Source organism: Brassica napus, chromosome A3, assembly GCF_020379485.1.
Source record: "Brassica napus cultivar Da-Ae chromosome A3, Da-Ae, whole genome shotgun sequence".
NCBI lineage: Eukaryota > Viridiplantae > Streptophyta > Magnoliopsida > Brassicales > Brassicaceae > Brassica > Brassica napus.
Window position 1 is genome coordinate 23238517 of NC_063436.1, and position 19530 is coordinate 23258046.

Sequence of the window (19530 nt, forward strand, 5' to 3'; positions counted from 1 at the left end):
ATAGGAGATGGTGTTTTAGCTAACACAAACATTGTTTTATATTATAGTAGTGTGACGATAATTTCTACCAGATTTATTCAATGAGTACAGATTCCTTCTTTTCCAGTTATACACATGTCTTTAACTGAGACAGGAATCTCACCCTACTTTAATTTGATGAGCGTTACACTTCAAAAACAAACAAATATATTATTATTCAAAGAGACAAAAGTATTATGTAAAAGATAATCTATAACTTGGAAGAAGGTTTCTTGGAACCACGTCCAGCTATGAACTCCTGCATCTTCTTGAACTGTTCCTTTGTCATCCCACTGTAGTACGCGTGAGCTCGCTCCTGCGTAAATTTAGTAGATTCACGGATTGAACGAAAAGGGACAATAACATTGTTGAGAACAGTAAGAAAGGTTTTTTTTACCTTTTCGAGAGTAAGAGCATGACCAAGATCAAGCTTGAGTCCATCATTGATGACTGACTTAATACGCAGAACCATGCCTTGTTCATTCTTGATGATAGCCTCCGCGATTCCTCGGGCTTTCTTCAAAGCTTCTCCTTCTTCAACCACGTGGTTTACGAACCCTAACTTCTCAGCCACGTCAGCTGTCAACGGCATCGACGTTAAAGAAACTTCACGAGCTTTGTTTGCTCCGATGATCCTCGACAGCTTCTGAGACAGTCCCCAAGATGGGAATATTCCAAACCTTCAAAAAAAACGAAAACAGAGGATCAATAGCTCTGAATAAGCTTAAATTTAACTAACTCAAACCGAAACGACGTCGTAAGGATAGAAAGAAAACGAACCTGGCGTGAGTATCCATGAACTTAGCTCCTCTGGACGCGACCAAGATATCGCAGGCCAAGGCGAGTTCGAACCCCGCGGTGATGGCGAAACCGTTAATTGCTCCGATGATCGGTTTTCTCAACCGCTCCATCTGAATTACCGGGTCGGTCTCCGGATCCTTCACGTCTCCCTTGAAAACCGACTCCGCCGCGGTCAAATCGACGCCGGAGCAGAAAGATTTACCGGCTCCGGTGAAAATCACGACCTGGATCGATTCATCGGCGTCCATCTCCTTGAACGCGCGAGCGAGATCCACCATCATCGCTCTCGTGAGAGAATTGAGAGATCTCGGACGGTTGATCGTGATGATTCCGATCCCGCCTGATTCCTTGTTCACTTGGATGAGATCCATTTTCGACGATTCCGATCAGTATGAGCTTTCGCGATTGAATTATGAGCAAAGAAATGGTCTATGAGGAAGAGATGACGAAGAGCTTTGTTTAGTGTGCCATTGTTTTGTCGATGGTAAACTGCATCCCGTTTCTGTGCTCAAGTAGGACGCTGCGTGTTTGTTTCCTGGAACATGAAAACGGCAAGTTGACAGGCGGAAACAGAACGAACCCTCTGTAAACCGAATTGAACCGGTCTGCATGTGCTTCTTTTTTTTTGGGTCGTCGGTTTGCATGTGCTAATCAGCTAAGAAAGTATTTTCTGTAGTGATGGGAGTATAATTAAATGTTTAAACAACTCCCTCCATTCATATGTTTAGAATTTTTTTCCAATTCTACAAAGTTTGATTTTCTAGTTATTTATTTATTATTTGGTTACTATTTGAAATTAATTGTAAATATCTAATTCCATCAAGTACTGGCTCATAGGCTATGGCTGGATTTGGCTAGAACCCCATAAATGTTAGCATTGACTTCTAAATTTTTTGGACGTTATATTAATAGGTATAAGTATTCAAATTACAAAAAAAAAACATTTACAATTTTTAAGATATATTTATAATCTAATCTTAGATCCAACTCTGTTCATAGGTATAATAAAGTTTTGTAGTGAGAGAAAATAATTGAATCTAAGAATAAACATTTAATACCTTTTTAATTTGTAACCAACATATAATAAAAACTCTATAACATCATTCAACTAGGAAAATAAAGATTAATACTAATTAAAAAATATAACCAACATATCATAGTTTTGTTTAGGATTAGACTTCTCCACATGGAAAATGTGGTGTAAAAACTTCTCTAATGTATTCTTCAATTTTTTTCAAATAGCTATATTACACTTTGATTATGTTTTTATTTTGAAATAGAAAATAAATAGTGATTAAAAGTACTATCTTTATATATAAAGAAGGGTTTCCTTCTCTCCTAGTGGGTTCACGTCGGATTCCAGGTCATCAATTCGGAAGCTGTGGAGTCGACACCTGTCCATCCGAGCAAGACGCTCCGTTTCATTAATTCCCGAGTGTGTTAGGCTTTTATATGTGGGCTTTACAAGTCTTATAAATGGGCTCACCAACTTTAATAACGACTGGTCGAACCCATTATCTAAAATCTAATAAACATCTCTTCGTCTTTGACAACTTGCTTCATAGCTTTGTAGGGTTCTTCGTGTTCTTCAAGTTCTGATTTCATAAACGACCATGGAGATTCTAGAAGGTTATGGGAGACAACTTCTTACGAAAAATCTCTTGAGCGATTTGTTGTTTGTGTCCTTTGGACTGTATTTATTTTGTGGTATTGGGAATTCGAATCGTTACGGGATGACTGAGATGCTTTTAGTCGTTGTCATTAACGACCATCTTAACTCCTAAATCTCACTCTTACCACGATTCATCATTCAATGCACCTGCCTGCTCTTTCAGTCGGTGATTCTCCGTGTATAAAAAGGTTAGTCTTCATTCCCTTAACATCATCCTTTCATCCAATACAACTCAGACAACTTTCCTTTAGGAGAATGTCGAACTCATCTGTCTTCCTAGCTGACTTGAAAGCGGTCAATGTAGCACCACCGCCAAAGTCATCTGCTTCTTCTTATAGCTAAGGTAACTCCGGTGATATGGAAAAACAATAGCTTCCCTTTTCTTTTCAGATTTGTTAGGATTAATCACAAGGTGGCGAGCTTATGGCTTCGAACACCGTCACTGTCCGACTCTCCTATGTTGATTTGATCTAAAATTCAACTATGCAACTTCCCCAGCATCAAGTCGTCCAATACTATGACCAAGCTTTTTATTGGTTCTTATTTCTTATTATTTATTCTTCAGAAAAGTCCACCCTCAGCCTAACGTTTTGTTTGCCGTGCCTAAATTATTATGATCTAATCTAATGAAATGTTTCTGATTCACAAAAAAATGTAATTGGTAGATGGGAGCCGCATTCGCTGGACAACATCCACAGCTTGGTCTAAACAAACTTATTATACTCCAGATGGTCCAGAGGTTTGCTATTAGAGCCATTACTCATAATTCTCTTTCTTGGAAGACAAAAAAAAACAGAATTTTGGGAATATATTCTTTTGACAGTACTCACAACATATGATAGTTGGTCAGAAGAGACCGGTTTTGTTTATGTCACCGTCGCCATACCTACGGTTTATTGACACCCTCCCATGTGTATTATTTTTCTTTTATACATTTTTCTCAAAAGTGTTAGATTTTGCTGACAACTCTGATTTAGATTGCAGTATATTATACCTTATATTTTTGTTAAAGTTTTGTTAACGCGCATCCGCTTAAATGACGAAGGGAACATGGAGTTTCGGAAAGAGGAGGAACAAGAGTCACACTCTCTGTGTGAGATGTGGCCGTCGCAGCTTCCACATCCAGAAGAGCTGTTGCTCCACCTGTGCTTACCCTGCCGCTCGCAAGAGGACCTACAACTGGAGTGTGAAGGCAATCCGTAGAAAGACTACAGGAACTGGAAGGATTAGGTATCTTTGCAATGTGCCTCACAGGTTCAAGACCATATCAGAGAAGGTACCGAAGCTAAGCCAAAGAACAAGGCAGCGGCTTCATCATCTTAAACTGTTGTTTTGAGTATTTAAAGGAAGAGAGTTAACTTAGTTTTTGGCTTCTGAGTTTGTTCCCACATGATTACTATTATTGATCATTTCATTAGTAATATCCTTCGGTTGTGTTGTTTACTTCTTTTTTATAAAAGTTTTGAACTTGGATGAGATTTCTTTTACCTCTGCAATTTACAAGTCTTTTTTCCATTATGTATTCCGTCTTAGACTACGTCTTTTATCGATTGTGTCCAATTGTCCACCATTGTCCAGCTGCATGGGTTATTGGATTGTTTTGGCAATTTGAAAAAAAAAACAAAAAGGAAGGGACTCTTATTAGCTTTTGACCAAACCATGAATACACGGTTAACGGTTTCCAACAATCTTCTGATGGTTTGATTAATTTTACTTCAATTTACTTTCAGCCAGACTGCTCAAAACTGAACACTTGTGATGATGATATAGTTTGTTTAGGTCCGTTTGATTAGACTAGATCTGGATTCAGATTTGTGTGTTTATTCACACATGTCTTTGTCTAATCTTTGGATGTATGACATTTTATGTTGAGTCTTATATATTGAAATAAATATTAGGTAGTTATGTACTTATTTTTTTCTCTATATGTATATTTAACCTTTTCCAAATCGATGATTGTTGTTCAATTTTTTGACAGTATTCATTAGCATTACTGCACAAATACAATGGACTAATATTAAAATGTCTTTTCACTCGACTCAATATATCCGAAGAATAAAAGAGTATTCGAAGAATATATTTGAACATTATATTATGAAATATAGTTAATCGCGGCATAATGTAAGGTTGAATATTATAACATCAAACAATTTTAACCATAGTAATTGATATACATAAAATAATAATTTCTAAAATGAAATTTAAAATATATAGATAAAATGGTTGTAAAATAATTATGAACATGGTATTTAAAAAAAAAATTAAAGATTTTAAATAAATTTGTATTATTATTTTGTTTATTCGCCTGTCCTGCCCGCCCGTAGGACGGGTTTACCCTAGTTATTATATATTTTGGAGTAGTTGCTTGGTATTTTATTATAACGTAAAAAATAAAACGAAGATACATTTTTTACTCAAAATGTATTTTATAGTAAAAAATGAAATATAATTAGAAATGCTCGATAAAAAACGATTTCTCAATTATGTTTTCTCCCATGTAGTTCCATTAAGCTCAAGTGAGTTACTTTAGATCCGAACCTTTTTATAATACTAGTGATTTTGATGGAAATTTTTATTACCACCATTTAAAACTAAACGTGTTAGACCAGATACAGCTCGTTCCGGCAATGATTTATTTTAAATGATAAGTTCAATTTTGTAATACTCTGAAAACATTTAGCTATTCAACACTAAATTTATTTCAATCCCCAAAATCGCAGCATGACATGCAGTGCCGTGCGGAGGTTTAGTGGGGCCTGAGGCGAATATAAAAATAAGTCTCATTTATAAATTTTTTTATTAGAGCATAATATATATTTGAAAAAACACTAAAAAGAAAAATAATACTTTAAGAAACTAAGACAAATTTTTCTTCTCTCTTTTCCAATAAACTTTTTAACTAAATTCTAATAATTTAAATTCCTAACTAATTCTCTTTCTATAAATATAATTACTAAACCATTATCCTTATGGTTGATCGCATATAAAACTTTACGAGTTTCCACTTGGAAATTTTTTTCAGTAGTGACTAAAACTGAAATCGTCAATAATATTTGATAAGAAATTCATGAGTCTGGATAACATTCTTCCCTTTCTTTCAAAAAATTTAGAACCTCAAGAGATCTCTTGTAATCTAATGGCAACATCTCTTTTAGAACTATCAGTTCAAACACAAATCATCCCCAATAACATCAGAATGATTTATATGCCTTAAAGCTGATTGAATATTGGTACAAGATGCCATCAAACTATCTTCACTTGCTGATTTCAGTTTATCAAATAAATGGCAAACTTAAACCACTCTACTATTAATTATTTTTCTGAAATTTGAGGTTCTGGAAAAACCATATATTTTGGAGACTCTATACGAAAGCCTTTTTGAATATACTTAAAGCACGACTCTGATGACACGGTACTGCTATGATAATGTGACTAATGTCAGTAGAACAACTTAAGATCGCAAAATGCTATGTCTAGCAAGTCAACGGTTCATTATTACCTCTACAACTGGACACGAGAGTTCAATTGGAGCTTCTTTTACTCAAACACACGTTTTTTCGCGACAATGTCGTGAAGTAATTAATTGTCTCTTATCTTGACAACAAGTTGAGTTAATTCAAACGCAGCCACTTGCTCCAGTTTCTGTACTCTATTAATTACAATTTACATCTTTTAAGGAACATATTCTCTTATCAAGAGACACCACTAACTTCTCACAAGCCTTTTTTTTCTTTCTTATCAACTCTCACACGCCTTTTATCCATCGTTTTTCTTCCTTTGTTATTTTAATAATGTGGTTCGAGTTTGGTGGAAGTTGCATTGAGAGTGCATTATTTAACTTCTCTATTGTCGCAATTTTTTTATAAAAAAAGTCCCCACGTTCTTTTCATTATTAACAGTATGGAATTTATGTATATAGTTTACAGTAACATGTAAGGTTGGTGAAAAAATTTAATGAGTGTTATATATTTTTTCGAACTTAGCTTAAGAAACTCGTGGAGTCGTGTCCGAAAAGAAAATGAACAATGTCAGTGCCTAAAGGAGTTCTACACTTCTACAAGGGTACAAATGGTGCCACCGTTTTAGGACCCAATTCCATGTTTGATAGTTAAAATATCCAATTTATACACATATATGTGAGAAATATCTTTAAATAAGATAAGAGAAACGCGTCTTCTCTCTCCTAAAACTTTTTCTCCTCCTTCTCTCTACTCGACAAGTCTTCAGCGCAACGTTTCTCCGGTGGTCGCCGCCGTGTCCTTAGCGCAGCTGCCGGAGCCCCCTCCCCGTGTTGTCTGTTTCTTCTCCGTCTCTCCCTCTGTGTTCTCTGCGGCGAGTATAACTCCTCCTTGGTTTAGATCTGGATTCAGATCCGTCTGCTCTGGAGTCTCCTTAGTCGGAAGCTAGGAGGTGGCGCCGCTTGAGGACGTCGGCTGCTCCTTCTCGTTACCGGCGAAGGTCTCGTCTAGGGTTTTCTACCCATCAGTTTTCCTCTGCTAAGGTTGAGTTTTTGTGCGAGTGGAGGTGAGTGTGGCGTCGTTGAGGCCTTTCCGGTGCCTGTGTTCCTTTCCGGCGTGACAGTGTGGCGGCGGTGGTACGCAAAGCTTCGGTATCGGTTCGGATCTGAGATCTCGCGAGTCTAGGGTCCGTCCCCTTTATCTCCACCGGTGGTCTGTGGTGGAGGCGCGTGGGGTTCTTCGGAGGTCGCGTTCAACTCGATCTTCCGGTTTCTCCAGTGGCAGCGCGTGGTACTAGCGACGGCGCGTGGTGATGGCGCGTGACGGTCCGGCAGCATGTGGTGGCGGCGCGTGTGGTCGGTTGTTCTTCATTGGCTCCGTTTTTTAGCGGCATTCCGGTGTTTCCGGTTGTATACCTCGTCTCTTCCTTGGGGCTCTCGGCGGTGAGGCCATTCATCTTCCTCGTTCTGCCCATTAAGGGTGACATTGTCTTGTTTTTTTCCTATGGTCGATGCGGCCATTCTCTTGTTTCTGTGCGGCAGTTCGGCACTCGGGTTTGCTGCTTCTCTTGTAGGTTCACTTCCGGAGGGTTAGCTTTTGTACGGTCCGCTCTCTCTATATGAGATTTTGGTTCAAAGGGTGTATACGGTCACAAAGGGTCGGGTTTGGAGACGGCAATCTTCAGGTCTGCCGTTTGAACGACGGCATCGTCGCGTGAAGGCTCTCTCTCGTGCCGTCGGTGGTGCGTCTGTCTGGTTTGGTAGTAAGTCTGTGCTATGATTCTTCGAGTTGGTTGTGTTGGGATGGTGGTAGGAAGCTGCAGGAGCCGTAGCTTCTAGGTTTGAGGGCGTCTATCTCTCAGTAGCTCGTGGTAACCGGCTATTTATCTCCGACCTTCTGGTTCCGCTTGGTCTTAGCGCGTCTCGCTGTTTAGCTAGTTATTAGGTTGGTCGCTCTTCTTCGGTTTCAATTCATTGTTGCTTTTGTCCGTCTGTTTAGTTTCATTATGCAATTCCGCTACTAGTTGTCTCTGTAAACTCTGTCAAAATTCAAAAATGGTATAATATTTAACATTTTACCAAAAAAAAAAAATATCTTTAAATAATACTAAAATAAATTTTTGTTTCAAAAATAGAACTCAGTAAAAAATAAAAATAGAAATATTCTCATTTTTATATATGATTAATTAAATATATTAAATAAAAAAATTAAAACATGTAAAATAAATTATATAATAGAGATATATTTAAAATTTGAGTTTAAACTTTAGTGATTAATATTTAGGGCTTAGTATTTAGAAATATGAATTATTATATGAGTTTAGAGTTTCATATTTGAATGAATCAGTTTATGATATGTTTCATTTATATCAATATACTGGATATATCCATGAATTTAATAAATCCAAAATCTATTATGTTATCCAATAGAAACATAATAGTATCTCAAATTCTTAGCTTTTGTAGTCATACGCCATTAATATTAAACCGGCCAACTTCTTCTGACTCGTGGTATTCTTTTTTAAAAAAATTCTGATAAAAAGGTGGATATATTTAATCATATACAATTTGTAATTGGTCATTTCCCAAAGCACCTTGCTTTTGTAAGCTCTGAATCAAACCAACAGTGTTATTTGGTTCTGTGCCATCCTCAATAAATTGACCCAAAAGAAAAAAACCTTATATAAACCTTGCTTCTTTAACTTCCATCTATCTTTCTATTTCATACTCACCTCCCTTATTCAAACTTTTTTCATAGAAATAATAATAGTATTCCGTCTTTGGTTCTTCACACAAAGGGTCCCTTTTTTCTAGCTGTTATTTTCACGGGGAAAGTCAATTTAAAACCGAAAACAGATCAGCAATGCCGTTGCTTGTTTATCTTTCGCAAGTTATAGCATTGTCGATCTTGTTCATCCCTGAGGTGTGTCTCGCCGGTAAAAACATTCCGGCAAGTTTTGTGTTCGGAGATTCATTAGTGGATGCCGGAAACAACAACTATCTAACCACATTATCAAAGGCTAACTATGATCCTAATGGGATTGATTTTGGATCGGCTACAGGAAGATTCACCAACGGAAGAACCATCGTCGATATCGTAAGTAAGTAAATTATTTAGTTGTCTTAATAGTCTTTTTACCTTTTACAAAAAGTATTTTTAACACGTCTGCATGCAGAGTGAAAGCCGCAATAATAATTATCGTATTTAATGGCAAAACTCTATACTTTGACCTCTTCCATTATGAAACAAAACAACGTTAAGAAATTAGAACGAATCAAATGTGTTTCGAACGGTTTAATCCGGTTTTATTACATTTATATACATAGACCGGTTATGACACTCTCGCGTGCAACGTTTAAAAATTGTTTACATTTTGGACCTGTTCTTCCAAACCACCAGTCACTGAAATCAAATTCTAGTTAAGTGTTTGCGTTTTGGTTTGATCAAAACAAATACTAAACCGGTAATTTTGAAAACCGCAGTTCAGGCATTAGGTTCCGATGAACTAACTCCACCGAACTTAGCACCCACGACAAGAGGATCCCTCGTTCTCAAAGGCGTAAATTATGCTTCCGGCGGAAGTGGAATTCTTAACTCCACCGGAAAATTATTTGTAAGCACATTTTTAAAAGAATATTATAATTCAAAACATTTTATTTGCAGTTATGGTTCCAAACAAAGAATAATTACAGGGAGACCGGATAAATGTGGATGCACAACTAGACAACTTTGCAACCACGAGACAAGACATCATTTCTTGGATCGGTGAATCCGCGGCAGCTAAATTATTCCGGTCAGCAATTTTCTCGGTTACAACCGGTTCTAACGATCTAATCAACAATTATTTCACTCCGGTCGTATCAACTCTTGAACGGAAAGTCGTGCCTCCAGAAGACTTTGTTGATACAATGATCTCAAGATTCAGATTACAACTCACCGTATGTCTCTTTCTCTCTGAACCAGACCAATTAAGTGGCTGACCAAACTAATTACGAGTATATGGTTTTGTAGAGATTGTACCAATTGGGCGCAAGGAAAATCGTGGTGATTAATGTAGGTCCGGTTGGTTGTATACCGTTTTCGAGAGAGTCTGATCCAACGGCAGGAAATGAATGCTCGGTGGAACCGAATGAAGTGGCACAAATGTATAATCTCCAGCTTAAGACAGTCGTGGATGATTTAAACGCTAATCTACAAGGTTCAAGATTTGTCTACGCAGATGTTTTTCGCATTGTTTATGATATCATCCAAAACTATGGATCTTACGGTGAGTAAATACTTATAATCATTCTCTTAAAAATGCTGTTCAAAATATTATTTCGACTTTATAACTTAGAGTTTTCATATATTTTTGTGTAGGTTTTGAGAGTGAGAAGGTTCCGTGTTGTTCGTTAGCTGGGAAGGTAGGTGGGCTGATTCCATGTGGACCATCTTCCAAAGTATGTGTGGATCGTTCCAAATACGTATTTTGGGATCCTTACCATCCTACAGAAGCTGCTAACATCATCATTGCCCGGCGTCTCCTCTCCGGCGATACCTCTGATATTTTCCCGATTAATATCCGGCAACTCGCTAACCTTAAGCTAAACACATAAATCTTGAAGATAAAAGCCCATGTAGATGGGGTTGGCCCGGGTAGCTATTGGGGTTTGCATTTTGATCTAGTTAATTCTTTGTTTGTTTTAATATTTTGTCTAATCTCTCAAAGAAATTAGAAACGATTAATGTAGTTGGCTTTCCATTGTTTCAATAAATCTTCTCAGCATCTAAGAGCATCTTTAACGGTTATATACCGTAATAGGTTTTTAAGAATAAAATTATTACTATTTTATTTGCATGTCCATGTTCAATTTTTCTTTCTGAAAATTAACACTTTAATTTGCTGATAGCTGTAGAATCCCTTCTTCATAATATCTAGGTTGCAACTGGATGTGTGTTTTTTGGAATAGAAATCTTTGGAATGGCTAATTCCTATAGATTCCAAATTTTTTTTACCATTTACATGGAATAGAAAATAGATCACATTCTAAAGAAGCATAAAAAAAGATTTATCTTTACTCTCTCTCCTATCTTCTGATTAATTTTATTTTTCAAAAGATGAAAATTTAGGGAAGAACCCTACGTTAAAAATGTTCTAAAACATGTCTAATGGAGAAATCTCTTAAAATAATTCAAAAAATGAAAATATTTAAAAATTAAACAGTATGAGAGAAGTCAATATGAGGTTTTCTGATACCACTCAAATTACCCTAAGGAGTGTTACTCTCATCAAAAAAGGTTCAGATGTAGTACTTAGAGATCGAATCCATAAGGAGGTAGGGAACAATTAAATCTAGTGTTTATTAATTCTAAGGTTTGTAAATGTTTAAATAAAATAGCAATAGTAACAAGCGAGTAAGTAATAAACGTAACTTGGTTGGAAATGATAATAGATGCAGAGCCACTATTCAGGTGTTGGAGATTATAATACCTATAGATGCCTATTTGTTGCATGCATGATATATTAGAGCTCAATCGCGTAACTCAATGATCAGTTGTCGCATGTCTCACTGGTTAACAGACTAGATCTCGTGTCTCAACGGTTAGTATGTCGACAACGAGAGAGTGTCGATTGATGGTCTATTGAGATGTCGACCGATACACCTTTGCCAACGTCGATCGATTGTCAGTTGAGGACATCGATCGACGGGTTCTAGCCAGGCCTATGCGCGAGTATGATAATGCCCTACTAAGATACTAAATTGGCGGTTAGCCCTCTCTAGCAGTCCTAATATGATAGATAGATGTCATGATGGGATAACAAGGGTGCTTGAGTATGCAATCCTATGATCAAGTTCTAGTTAGTAAGGCTAAAACAAGCAATGAATACAAATCTATCATGAATATCACAACAAGGCAGATCTATAGTTTGGGGCTAATCCCACAAACCTATCTGAACCCTGAATCTAATAATTGAACTACTCAGACATAGCAAAACAATTCATAACAATAAAGAAATAGAAACTCATAGTATAGATGAAAAGAAATGATAGCAAGGAGTTCCAATCACAAGTGATCTTCTCTCCAAAACTTGTAACAAAAAGGTCTCTACCAAAAAGCTCTCCTCTGCCGTCAAAACACTTAGGCAGTATATAATCTACTAGGTTAAAAACTCGTCAGGGCATTTTGGTAATTTGGCTTGACCCTGGGTTTTAAGTCTGCTGAATCCAAATATCGCGTGTCTGATGTCTCGACATCGATCGATGGTACTTGTGTACATCGATCGATATTAATCTTCATCTGTCGAGGCATCTCCTGGTATCGATCGTCAGCACTGATGCGCATCGATTGATTATTCTTCCTCTCGTCGACCTCTATGTGGTCAGCTCGGGTGAAATGTCATTTAATCTCCAAAATGCTCCAAAGTCATAGCTTTACTCCGAAATGCACATGAACCTGAAAACATACCTAGAAGAGTAGAAAACATAGATATATATATATATATAGTAAAATACTTATATACCATGGATAAAAATGGGTAAAATACGTATATACCATGGATAAAAATGGGTCAAGTCCAAATTAAAAAATTACACATGAAAGAAGTCATGACTTCTATTTTAATATATAAGATATTTAATTATGTTCCAATTATACAACTTGCGTCAGATTACAGAAAAAAAAAACAAATTCTAACATTTACAAAAAATAGAACAAAACCATTAAACATATGATATTTAGTAACTTAATAATGACAAAAAATCGTATATAAAGAAAAACATAAATATGTATTTTATTAGTTTTTAAATGATTGAATTTGTTAGCAAAAAGTGATGGACCAAAGTACTAGTTTGTTTATAATTTGATGACATGACATAGCATATCTGTTTGACTCTTTTTGTGTGTTATCAAGTGTAAAATATTGAATCACTAGGGGTATGCCGGCGCTACGCGCCGGATCTTTAACACTAATATATATTTTAATAATTTCAAAACTATTTTTTTATAAAATGTGAAATTCAATTATCATTGTATAAAAAATAGGAATTTACAGAAATAAAAGTTTACAGATGAAAATTTACATGGTTGAAGAAAACGTTTTAAACTGCAAAGTTCTAAACTGAGACTTAAAACCAACATTTCATTTAGCATGCAAGCTTGTGGTCAGCCTTGTAGCGAAGAAAAGCAATCATGTTGCGAATTGCCTTGTCAATGATCCGAACCACTATTTTTGTGGTCAAGATTTCAAAACTATTTTTGTGTTTGTAGGAAAAAAATATAGTAAATATATGGAGGTATTTAAATTTTATTTTACTTTGTCCATCAGTTTCTTAACATACTTTTTTTTTATAAAAAAAAAATCAAATATATGCATAAAAATAAACATGACAACCAATATTTGCGACTACACCAGAATTTCTGAATATTATGCTCTTAGAAATGAATAGAGTTTTTTGTTACCGCCACATCCAGTTAAGCAAAATGCTTTTAGAATTCGTTGATTACTTTAGCTTTTGTTTTATGGGTGACATTTGCTAAAGATGTGAAAAGAGCAAGATTTATCAAAAAAGTGAGAAGATATATCAAAGTAGTAAGTGAAGCAAAGTGTGATTAATATCTTGTTCATTGCAACCATAGATGTGGCTGCACCTTTCATATCTAATGAGATTGAGGTACCTCATAAAAAGACGGGTCATCCGCCATGAAAAGCTCGTTCTCCACCGCGAGAGCTAAAATGTGATGGTGGGTTAGTGTTTCATGATACGACTACAATAATATATCTTCAATCACACTGAAAAAGTCCAAATGCACAATATTACAACAAATATATTTAGTATGGGGGAGGAGGGTTGACATTTATGACTTTTAAATATAATTTAGTAATTCACATTTATGTTCCTTTCACATTTGAAGCTCACCCTATGGCTAAGGCCACCATTATCGCGGAACCTTAATGGAGTTTTAAAAAAAATTATTGCGTGGGCCCCACAAAAACCATAAGAATCGCACATAAATTATGAAATAAAAATCTATTTTAGAGTGTTTCTTGCACTGTTGGGCCGCCACGTGTCAGTGGGGCCTGCGATTGGTTCGTTTTTAAATATATTTTTTTTATTTCAGACAAAAAAATAATCAAAAAAGGTTTCCTAAAAAACCGTACCACCGGTGTCAGCGATAATTATGCTCTAAGAACGTTAATAATCAATTAAAAGAAAAACACTGGAGCACCAAACTCAGATCCCAGCAACGTCCTTAGCTTTCCTTTTATATACTTATTCCTTGGATTCATCAAGCCGATCAAAATGCATACATGATCTCTAAAATTTCAACTTTACGCCGCCATAGAAGAGATCAGACGTGTTCTGGTGCAAATAAGTCGGATATAATAGTGGAGGAAACTCACTAAGATTAAGGGTATGACTGGTTTTCCCGCTACCATCCACAAACGCAGCTTTGTAGTTGTTGGCGTTTTGCAACAATCATTCAAACCGTTCTAAACCATTTCAAACCGCTATAAACCTCATAAATTCAAAAGCTGGTTCCAGGTAGCGTTTGCGGTTGCGGGAGGATAATTTCTTTACTTTAAAAAAAATAAAATAAATACAAAAATAAAAATATTAAATAAAAAATTTAAATTGGAATTATAAAAATACTAAAACATATATATATATTTTAATTAATATTATAAATTTTAAAATAAAAATATTTTCTATAATTTTAAAAAATTTAAAACTATAACTTTCTAAAATAATTTTTATATTTATTATATTATAATTTTAGATATTTTTATAATTATATAAAATGTAAATATTGTTAATTTATTATCTAACAGCCACTATTTGGTAGTTAACCAGTCATAAATATCCCGCAAACGCAATAAGTTCTAACCACAGAACCATTCGTACAAATCTTTTAAAACCGCTAAAAACCATAACCACCCGCATCTGCAAACTTCCGCGCGTTTGAACCAATCAGGCCCTAAGTGTTACCTTGGATTTTAGTAAATTAATGATAAGTTTTGTACTTGGAACTCCCTTATCAACACGATCTACTACTGTAATCACGATTTGATCGACCCATAAGTATTAAGAAGCTAAAGATCTTATTCAAATCGCACTCCGAAACGTTTACAAAAATGAGAATCTAGGCGTCTTATTTATATGGCAGTTAAGAATTAGCAAAGACTTTTCCACTCAGAGTCTTTTCTATCCACGTTGACCAACCTTGTCTCGTATGTTTCTTCTCCCCCAAGCCTCCATCATCCTCGTTGCTCTGTTCTTCCTGCGAACTGAAACCTATCTTTTTTTTTTGAAACCTATCAATTACTCATACTTGTTGCTCCATGGTTTGTACGTTCGTCCTTCGCTCTTGACAATTATCCCAATGTAGGCAACTGAATGAGCATCTTTTTGCTCTCTGTCTTCCCATCACCACAAGAATATGTGAAAAATGTAATCCATGCAAACAGAAAACATGTAAATGATAAAAAAAAAATGATGGTCAAATGGTGCTATTAAGAATTACGTCTAAAATACCAGCTTGAAGAAGAGCTCATACCTGACTCTCCATGAGGACAATAAGAGGAAGATAATCAAAAACTTCAGTGAAATACTCCCAGACATTTGCATTCCCGTACTTCCTCAAACATTCGTCATAGAAACCAAAGCTGATTCAGAGAAGCAAAACACATATCAAACAGGGTAATGCTTTTTGATTAGTTAGGAATAAAAAGTATGCTCGCTGAGAGTCACAAGTTAGAAGACATCATTAAGCTAACTACAAACGAAAGATTACACTTGAGTAATCTGCTTGCTCTTGTGATTCTCTCTCAAGATTGCAGATTTTAGAAAAGTCTGAGCAATTTTCAAATTATATATCAAAGCAAATGATATACGACACAGAGACAACATAAAATTTTCAATCTTTAAGATAGCAGTGACAACAACTAAATGCGAAAACAAACGACCAAGGAGATCCATACCTCTAGGGGAAGCAATTTTTGAGCAAGTTAAGAGGATCTCAAACATATAAGAACAGATCCGTCGTCTTAGAACCACCTGACATTGTCGGGAAGCCTCTCAATGAGCCATACGAAAACAATATTATTTCGTTGAGGTTGTGTTGTTCATTGCTGGGAGCTTGGAGATTTATAATCGCAGCGTCCATCGGTTAGCAAGGAGATGATAAGCTCGATTGAAAGCTTGAGAGTAAAGTACATCACGTTAAATCTCGGTTTAAAGTACATATTAATGAGAGTGGAGGACGTTACGGAGAGTTGATCGGCGACGTTATTTGAATCAGTCGGCAGCTGAGCTGTGAAAATCCAAGTTCAGAAAATGAGGTAAACCCTACACTTCAATGGGCCTGAACAAAACATATTTTAAAAACCCAAATGCCATAACAAAACATTCGAAACCGAAAATTTTTAGTCTGCCACGTGTCCAGAAATGCCCCATATAGGAAAATGATGTGGAGAGCTAAGGTGAGAGAAAACTGTCCTTTATTAGTATAGATAGATAGATAGATATTTGTTTATAATTTGTTATTAATTCTGAAAAGACTAAAAGAGGTAATAATTAGAAAAAAAAGAGTTTGGTTATCACTAATTTCTTTCTCTTTGAAAACGTAACCTCATGTCTTTGTGTCAAGGTTCGTAATTTCTCCCTGCGACGTCGCTCATCAGCAAGCAACAATACATTATACATATGCATCTTCCTTCCTTTTGTCTCTCTGTCTTAATTGGAACTTCTGATTTTCATATTTTTGTTGTTTATGTTTGAATCATATTTCATATACAATGTTTCTGAGTTTTTTTTTATTTGTGTGTTTTGTATCATTTGTGTGTTGATAAGTTGACATTATGTATCATATGTTTTTGTTGTGGACGTATGTCACGTTTGAATACTAAAGTTTCATATGTTTCTGATTTCACTTGATATATATGTTTTGACTTATGGATATTTTTATATTTTCTTATATCGTGGTTGCTGTTTTCATGCCGTACCCGTATTTAAATTTTTTAAATTTTCTGTTTTCCGTCCCATTTCTGGTCTCGTTCCCGTCTCACTTCTCAGTGCAGCCTGAACTGAGGAAAAAATTCTAGATCCCCCCGCCGCGCTAGTTTGATGTTTTTGCTGTCGTTCCAACACTAGAAAGTTAATTATATTAACTTAAGTAACGTATTGATGAACTTCATATATAAAAATATATTCAAGGATAATAAATAGCTCATCAAATAAAACGAATCCTCCTGAAATTCACAAGGAAAACTAATTTGTGGCCCAAAATGAGGAAATTCAAAAATCCTGTGGACTGCAAAAAGGTTTTTGTAATGGTGATATTTGCTGGCCAGCAGCCCGGGTTTGCTATGGAACAGTTGAAACTACTAATTGATCAGCACAACATTTTAAGATTTTTTTTATAGAAAAATTCAGCTAAAGTATATTTTGCGATGTAGCAAAGGAGTAACAAGAGGAACACCATAATCAACCAATGGACCGCCATAACAATAACATTACATAACGTCACATAATAAAGCTCCATCAGAAGTACAAATTATTGAAGAAAAAATCGCCTTTAGAATCTCCATTGTATAAACCACGTCATTTCCTCATTTATCAAGAAGTTATTTCAAAGAAGCAGATGGTTAAATGTCGAAGAGAGTTTGGCATTAAATTGATATGATGACGAATTTGGTCCTGCTATATTGCAACGCCATAGGTGAAGCATCTTCTCTCCTTTACCTGGGGCAATGTTCTGAGGAGGTTCTGATCAGGGTTTTACATCAAGTGGATGCGTCTTTCATTATTCCCTCAGTGATACTTGTTTTTCAACTCATGCAGATTGGTTTTCCATAGAGCTTACCATATTTTATAAATTATGTATTGCATTTACATTTCAGAAAGGATCACGTTTAGTATCGCTTTATATCAGTAATTCAGTTGCGATCTTAATTAGGGGTTGGTATTTGCACTGTAGTCTCTAAATGTTTTTATGAGTTTAGTTGGAGAAGCATATGCCATTGTTATTCTTTTTTTTTTGTTTGAACCACATTATTATTCAAGTTCATGGCCTAAACTACAGCTATAGCAGTTTTCTTGTACGTGATTTATAGAATATGTTACTAATCTCTCTCTTCGTAGCTCCTTATCGCCTCCACATAAATAGAAGCGGAGGCCGTTACTCAAGCAAGCAAAAAAAAAAACTCATATCCATTTTCTTCTGACACCATTACTCTGTAAGTTCAGTCACAGAAGGGTGGTGTGCGAGTGGCCAAAGTTGTGTGTTTAGAGTTATCCAAATCCAAATCATTTGGTTTTTGAATGGCCCTGCATCGGCAAATAGCCCACCTTTCAGCCTTTATGTTGTAAAGGTGATTTGTTTAGTTAGTTCGGACAAGTGCTGCTCCCAAGTCCCAAGTCTATGCCTTAATTATTATTATGGTTTTCACCATCCGAGTACTAAATTGAATATACAATACGGTACGTATCAATAGTGAGTCTATGTACTGTCCTTGTTGTTTGCCAAAGCTAATATTTAATGTTAGATGAAGTCAAGGTGCGTATTAGTCTCTTGACCAAACGAAACTCAATTAGTGGAAAAGATGAAAGACTGACCACAAAAACAACATTTTGTTGGTGAAAGCAGTGGCGAATGTAGAATTATTTTTTTGTGGGGGAAAATCTTACATAAACTCAAAAAATGTAACTAGAAATGTTATTTACTAAGAGAAAAATAATTAAAATGTAAGCATATTTAACAAATTTTGAAAATTTTGTGGGGACACTTGCCACCTTCTTGAGCAAGGTAGGTTCGCCACTGGGTGAAAGCGGTTCAAAGTTTACCCATCCAGTCCACATGTGAGTAAACGATCTATCGATTTTACTGAGAGTATGAGACCAAATGTGGGGGTAATTAGTAACAAAATTAAAACTATAGGGTGACAAATTGCAATAATCCGAGAGTGTATGGAAGAACAATCAAACCAAAAAACAAAAGAAAAGAAACAAAAGGTTGGTCGATTTGAGTATTGAGTTGAATCAAAGATTGGTCCTTCTTCTCTCTCTTTTAAAAAAAGTTTAAGTTCGTGTGATCTCTCAGAACGCTTTTACTGTGCTTCCTCCTCATCAAATTCTCCGTCCCTACTTAGTTTCAATCAAGTTTTGTACGAAAAGCAAGAATCTTTAAAACCAAGGGGTCCTGTCTTTATAATCAAAGTGTGTCCTTAAACCAATGTTGAGTTGGCCCAGTGGTAAAGAAGTTACGGATGTAACTACTGCCACCTGGATTTAATTTACGGTGGAAAAGACTATTTACAATGCTTGAGTTCCCGGTAAAAAGGTAAAATCACCTTTTTTTAGACCAAAAAAAGCGTGTCCTTAAAATTCTGATCAGATCAAAGAGATTAAGATAGATAGATTCATAGATTACCCTTTTCTTTTGGTTCACTTCGCTCTCTCCTCAGGTTTCGAGAAATTAGTTTCATTTTTCCCAATGAAATTGTTACACAGTAATTTAATTTAAATTAATTAATTATATTATGACTAAAATTCCCTAATATATGTATGAGATAGTATATTGTTTGGATTTGGTTAGTTGGGT

At 35.7% G+C, this 19530-nt stretch overlaps 2 protein-coding genes, 1 long non-coding RNA gene and 1 pseudogene across 4 annotated transcripts; 2 read left to right on the forward strand and 2 right to left on the reverse strand.

Annotated features, from left to right (window-relative positions):
• Window positions 1–52: 52 nt before the first annotated feature.
• Window positions 53–1367, reverse strand: LOC106440935 (probable enoyl-CoA hydratase 1, peroxisomal). Its single transcript, XM_013882715.3, has 3 exons — window positions 799–1367; window positions 416–698; window positions 53–334 (listed from the first exon to the last, which is right to left on the reverse strand). The coding sequence occupies exons 1-3, from the start codon at window positions 1188–1190 to the stop codon at window positions 230–232; spliced, it is 780 nt and encodes a 259-aa protein (XP_013738169.1). The 5' UTR covers window positions 1191–1367; the 3' UTR covers window positions 53–229.
• Window positions 1368–3390: 2023 nt separating this feature from the next.
• On the forward strand, window positions 3391–4009 carry LOC106442552 (annotated as a pseudogene).
• A 4561-nt stretch (window positions 4010–8570) lies between these two features.
• Window positions 8571–11555, forward strand: LOC106444662 (GDSL esterase/lipase At4g16230). 2 transcript variants are annotated; one of them, XM_013886115.3, is made up of 5 exons: window positions 8571–9049; window positions 9432–9562; window positions 9642–9887; window positions 9961–10216; window positions 10309–11118. In XM_013886115.3, exons 1-5 carry the CDS (start codon window positions 8812–8814, stop codon window positions 10542–10544), a joined length of 1107 nt encoding a protein of 368 aa, XP_013741569.1. In that variant the 5' UTR covers window positions 8571–8811; the 3' UTR covers window positions 10545–11118. The 2 variants fall into 2 exon arrangements, with proteins under 2 accessions (XP_013741569.1, XP_022573458.1); XM_022717737.2 differs by having other exon boundaries at window positions 9039–9045; window positions 10309–11555.
• Window positions 11556–15014: 3459 nt separating this feature from the next.
• LOC125607101 lies at window positions 15015–17568 on the reverse strand. The gene is made up of 2 exons (XR_007338408.1): window positions 15911–17568; window positions 15015–15595 (listed from the first exon to the last, which is right to left on the reverse strand). It is a non-coding gene; the product is annotated as an uncharacterized LOC125607101 (long non-coding RNA).
• Between the last annotated feature and the right edge of the window lie 1962 nt (window positions 17569–19530).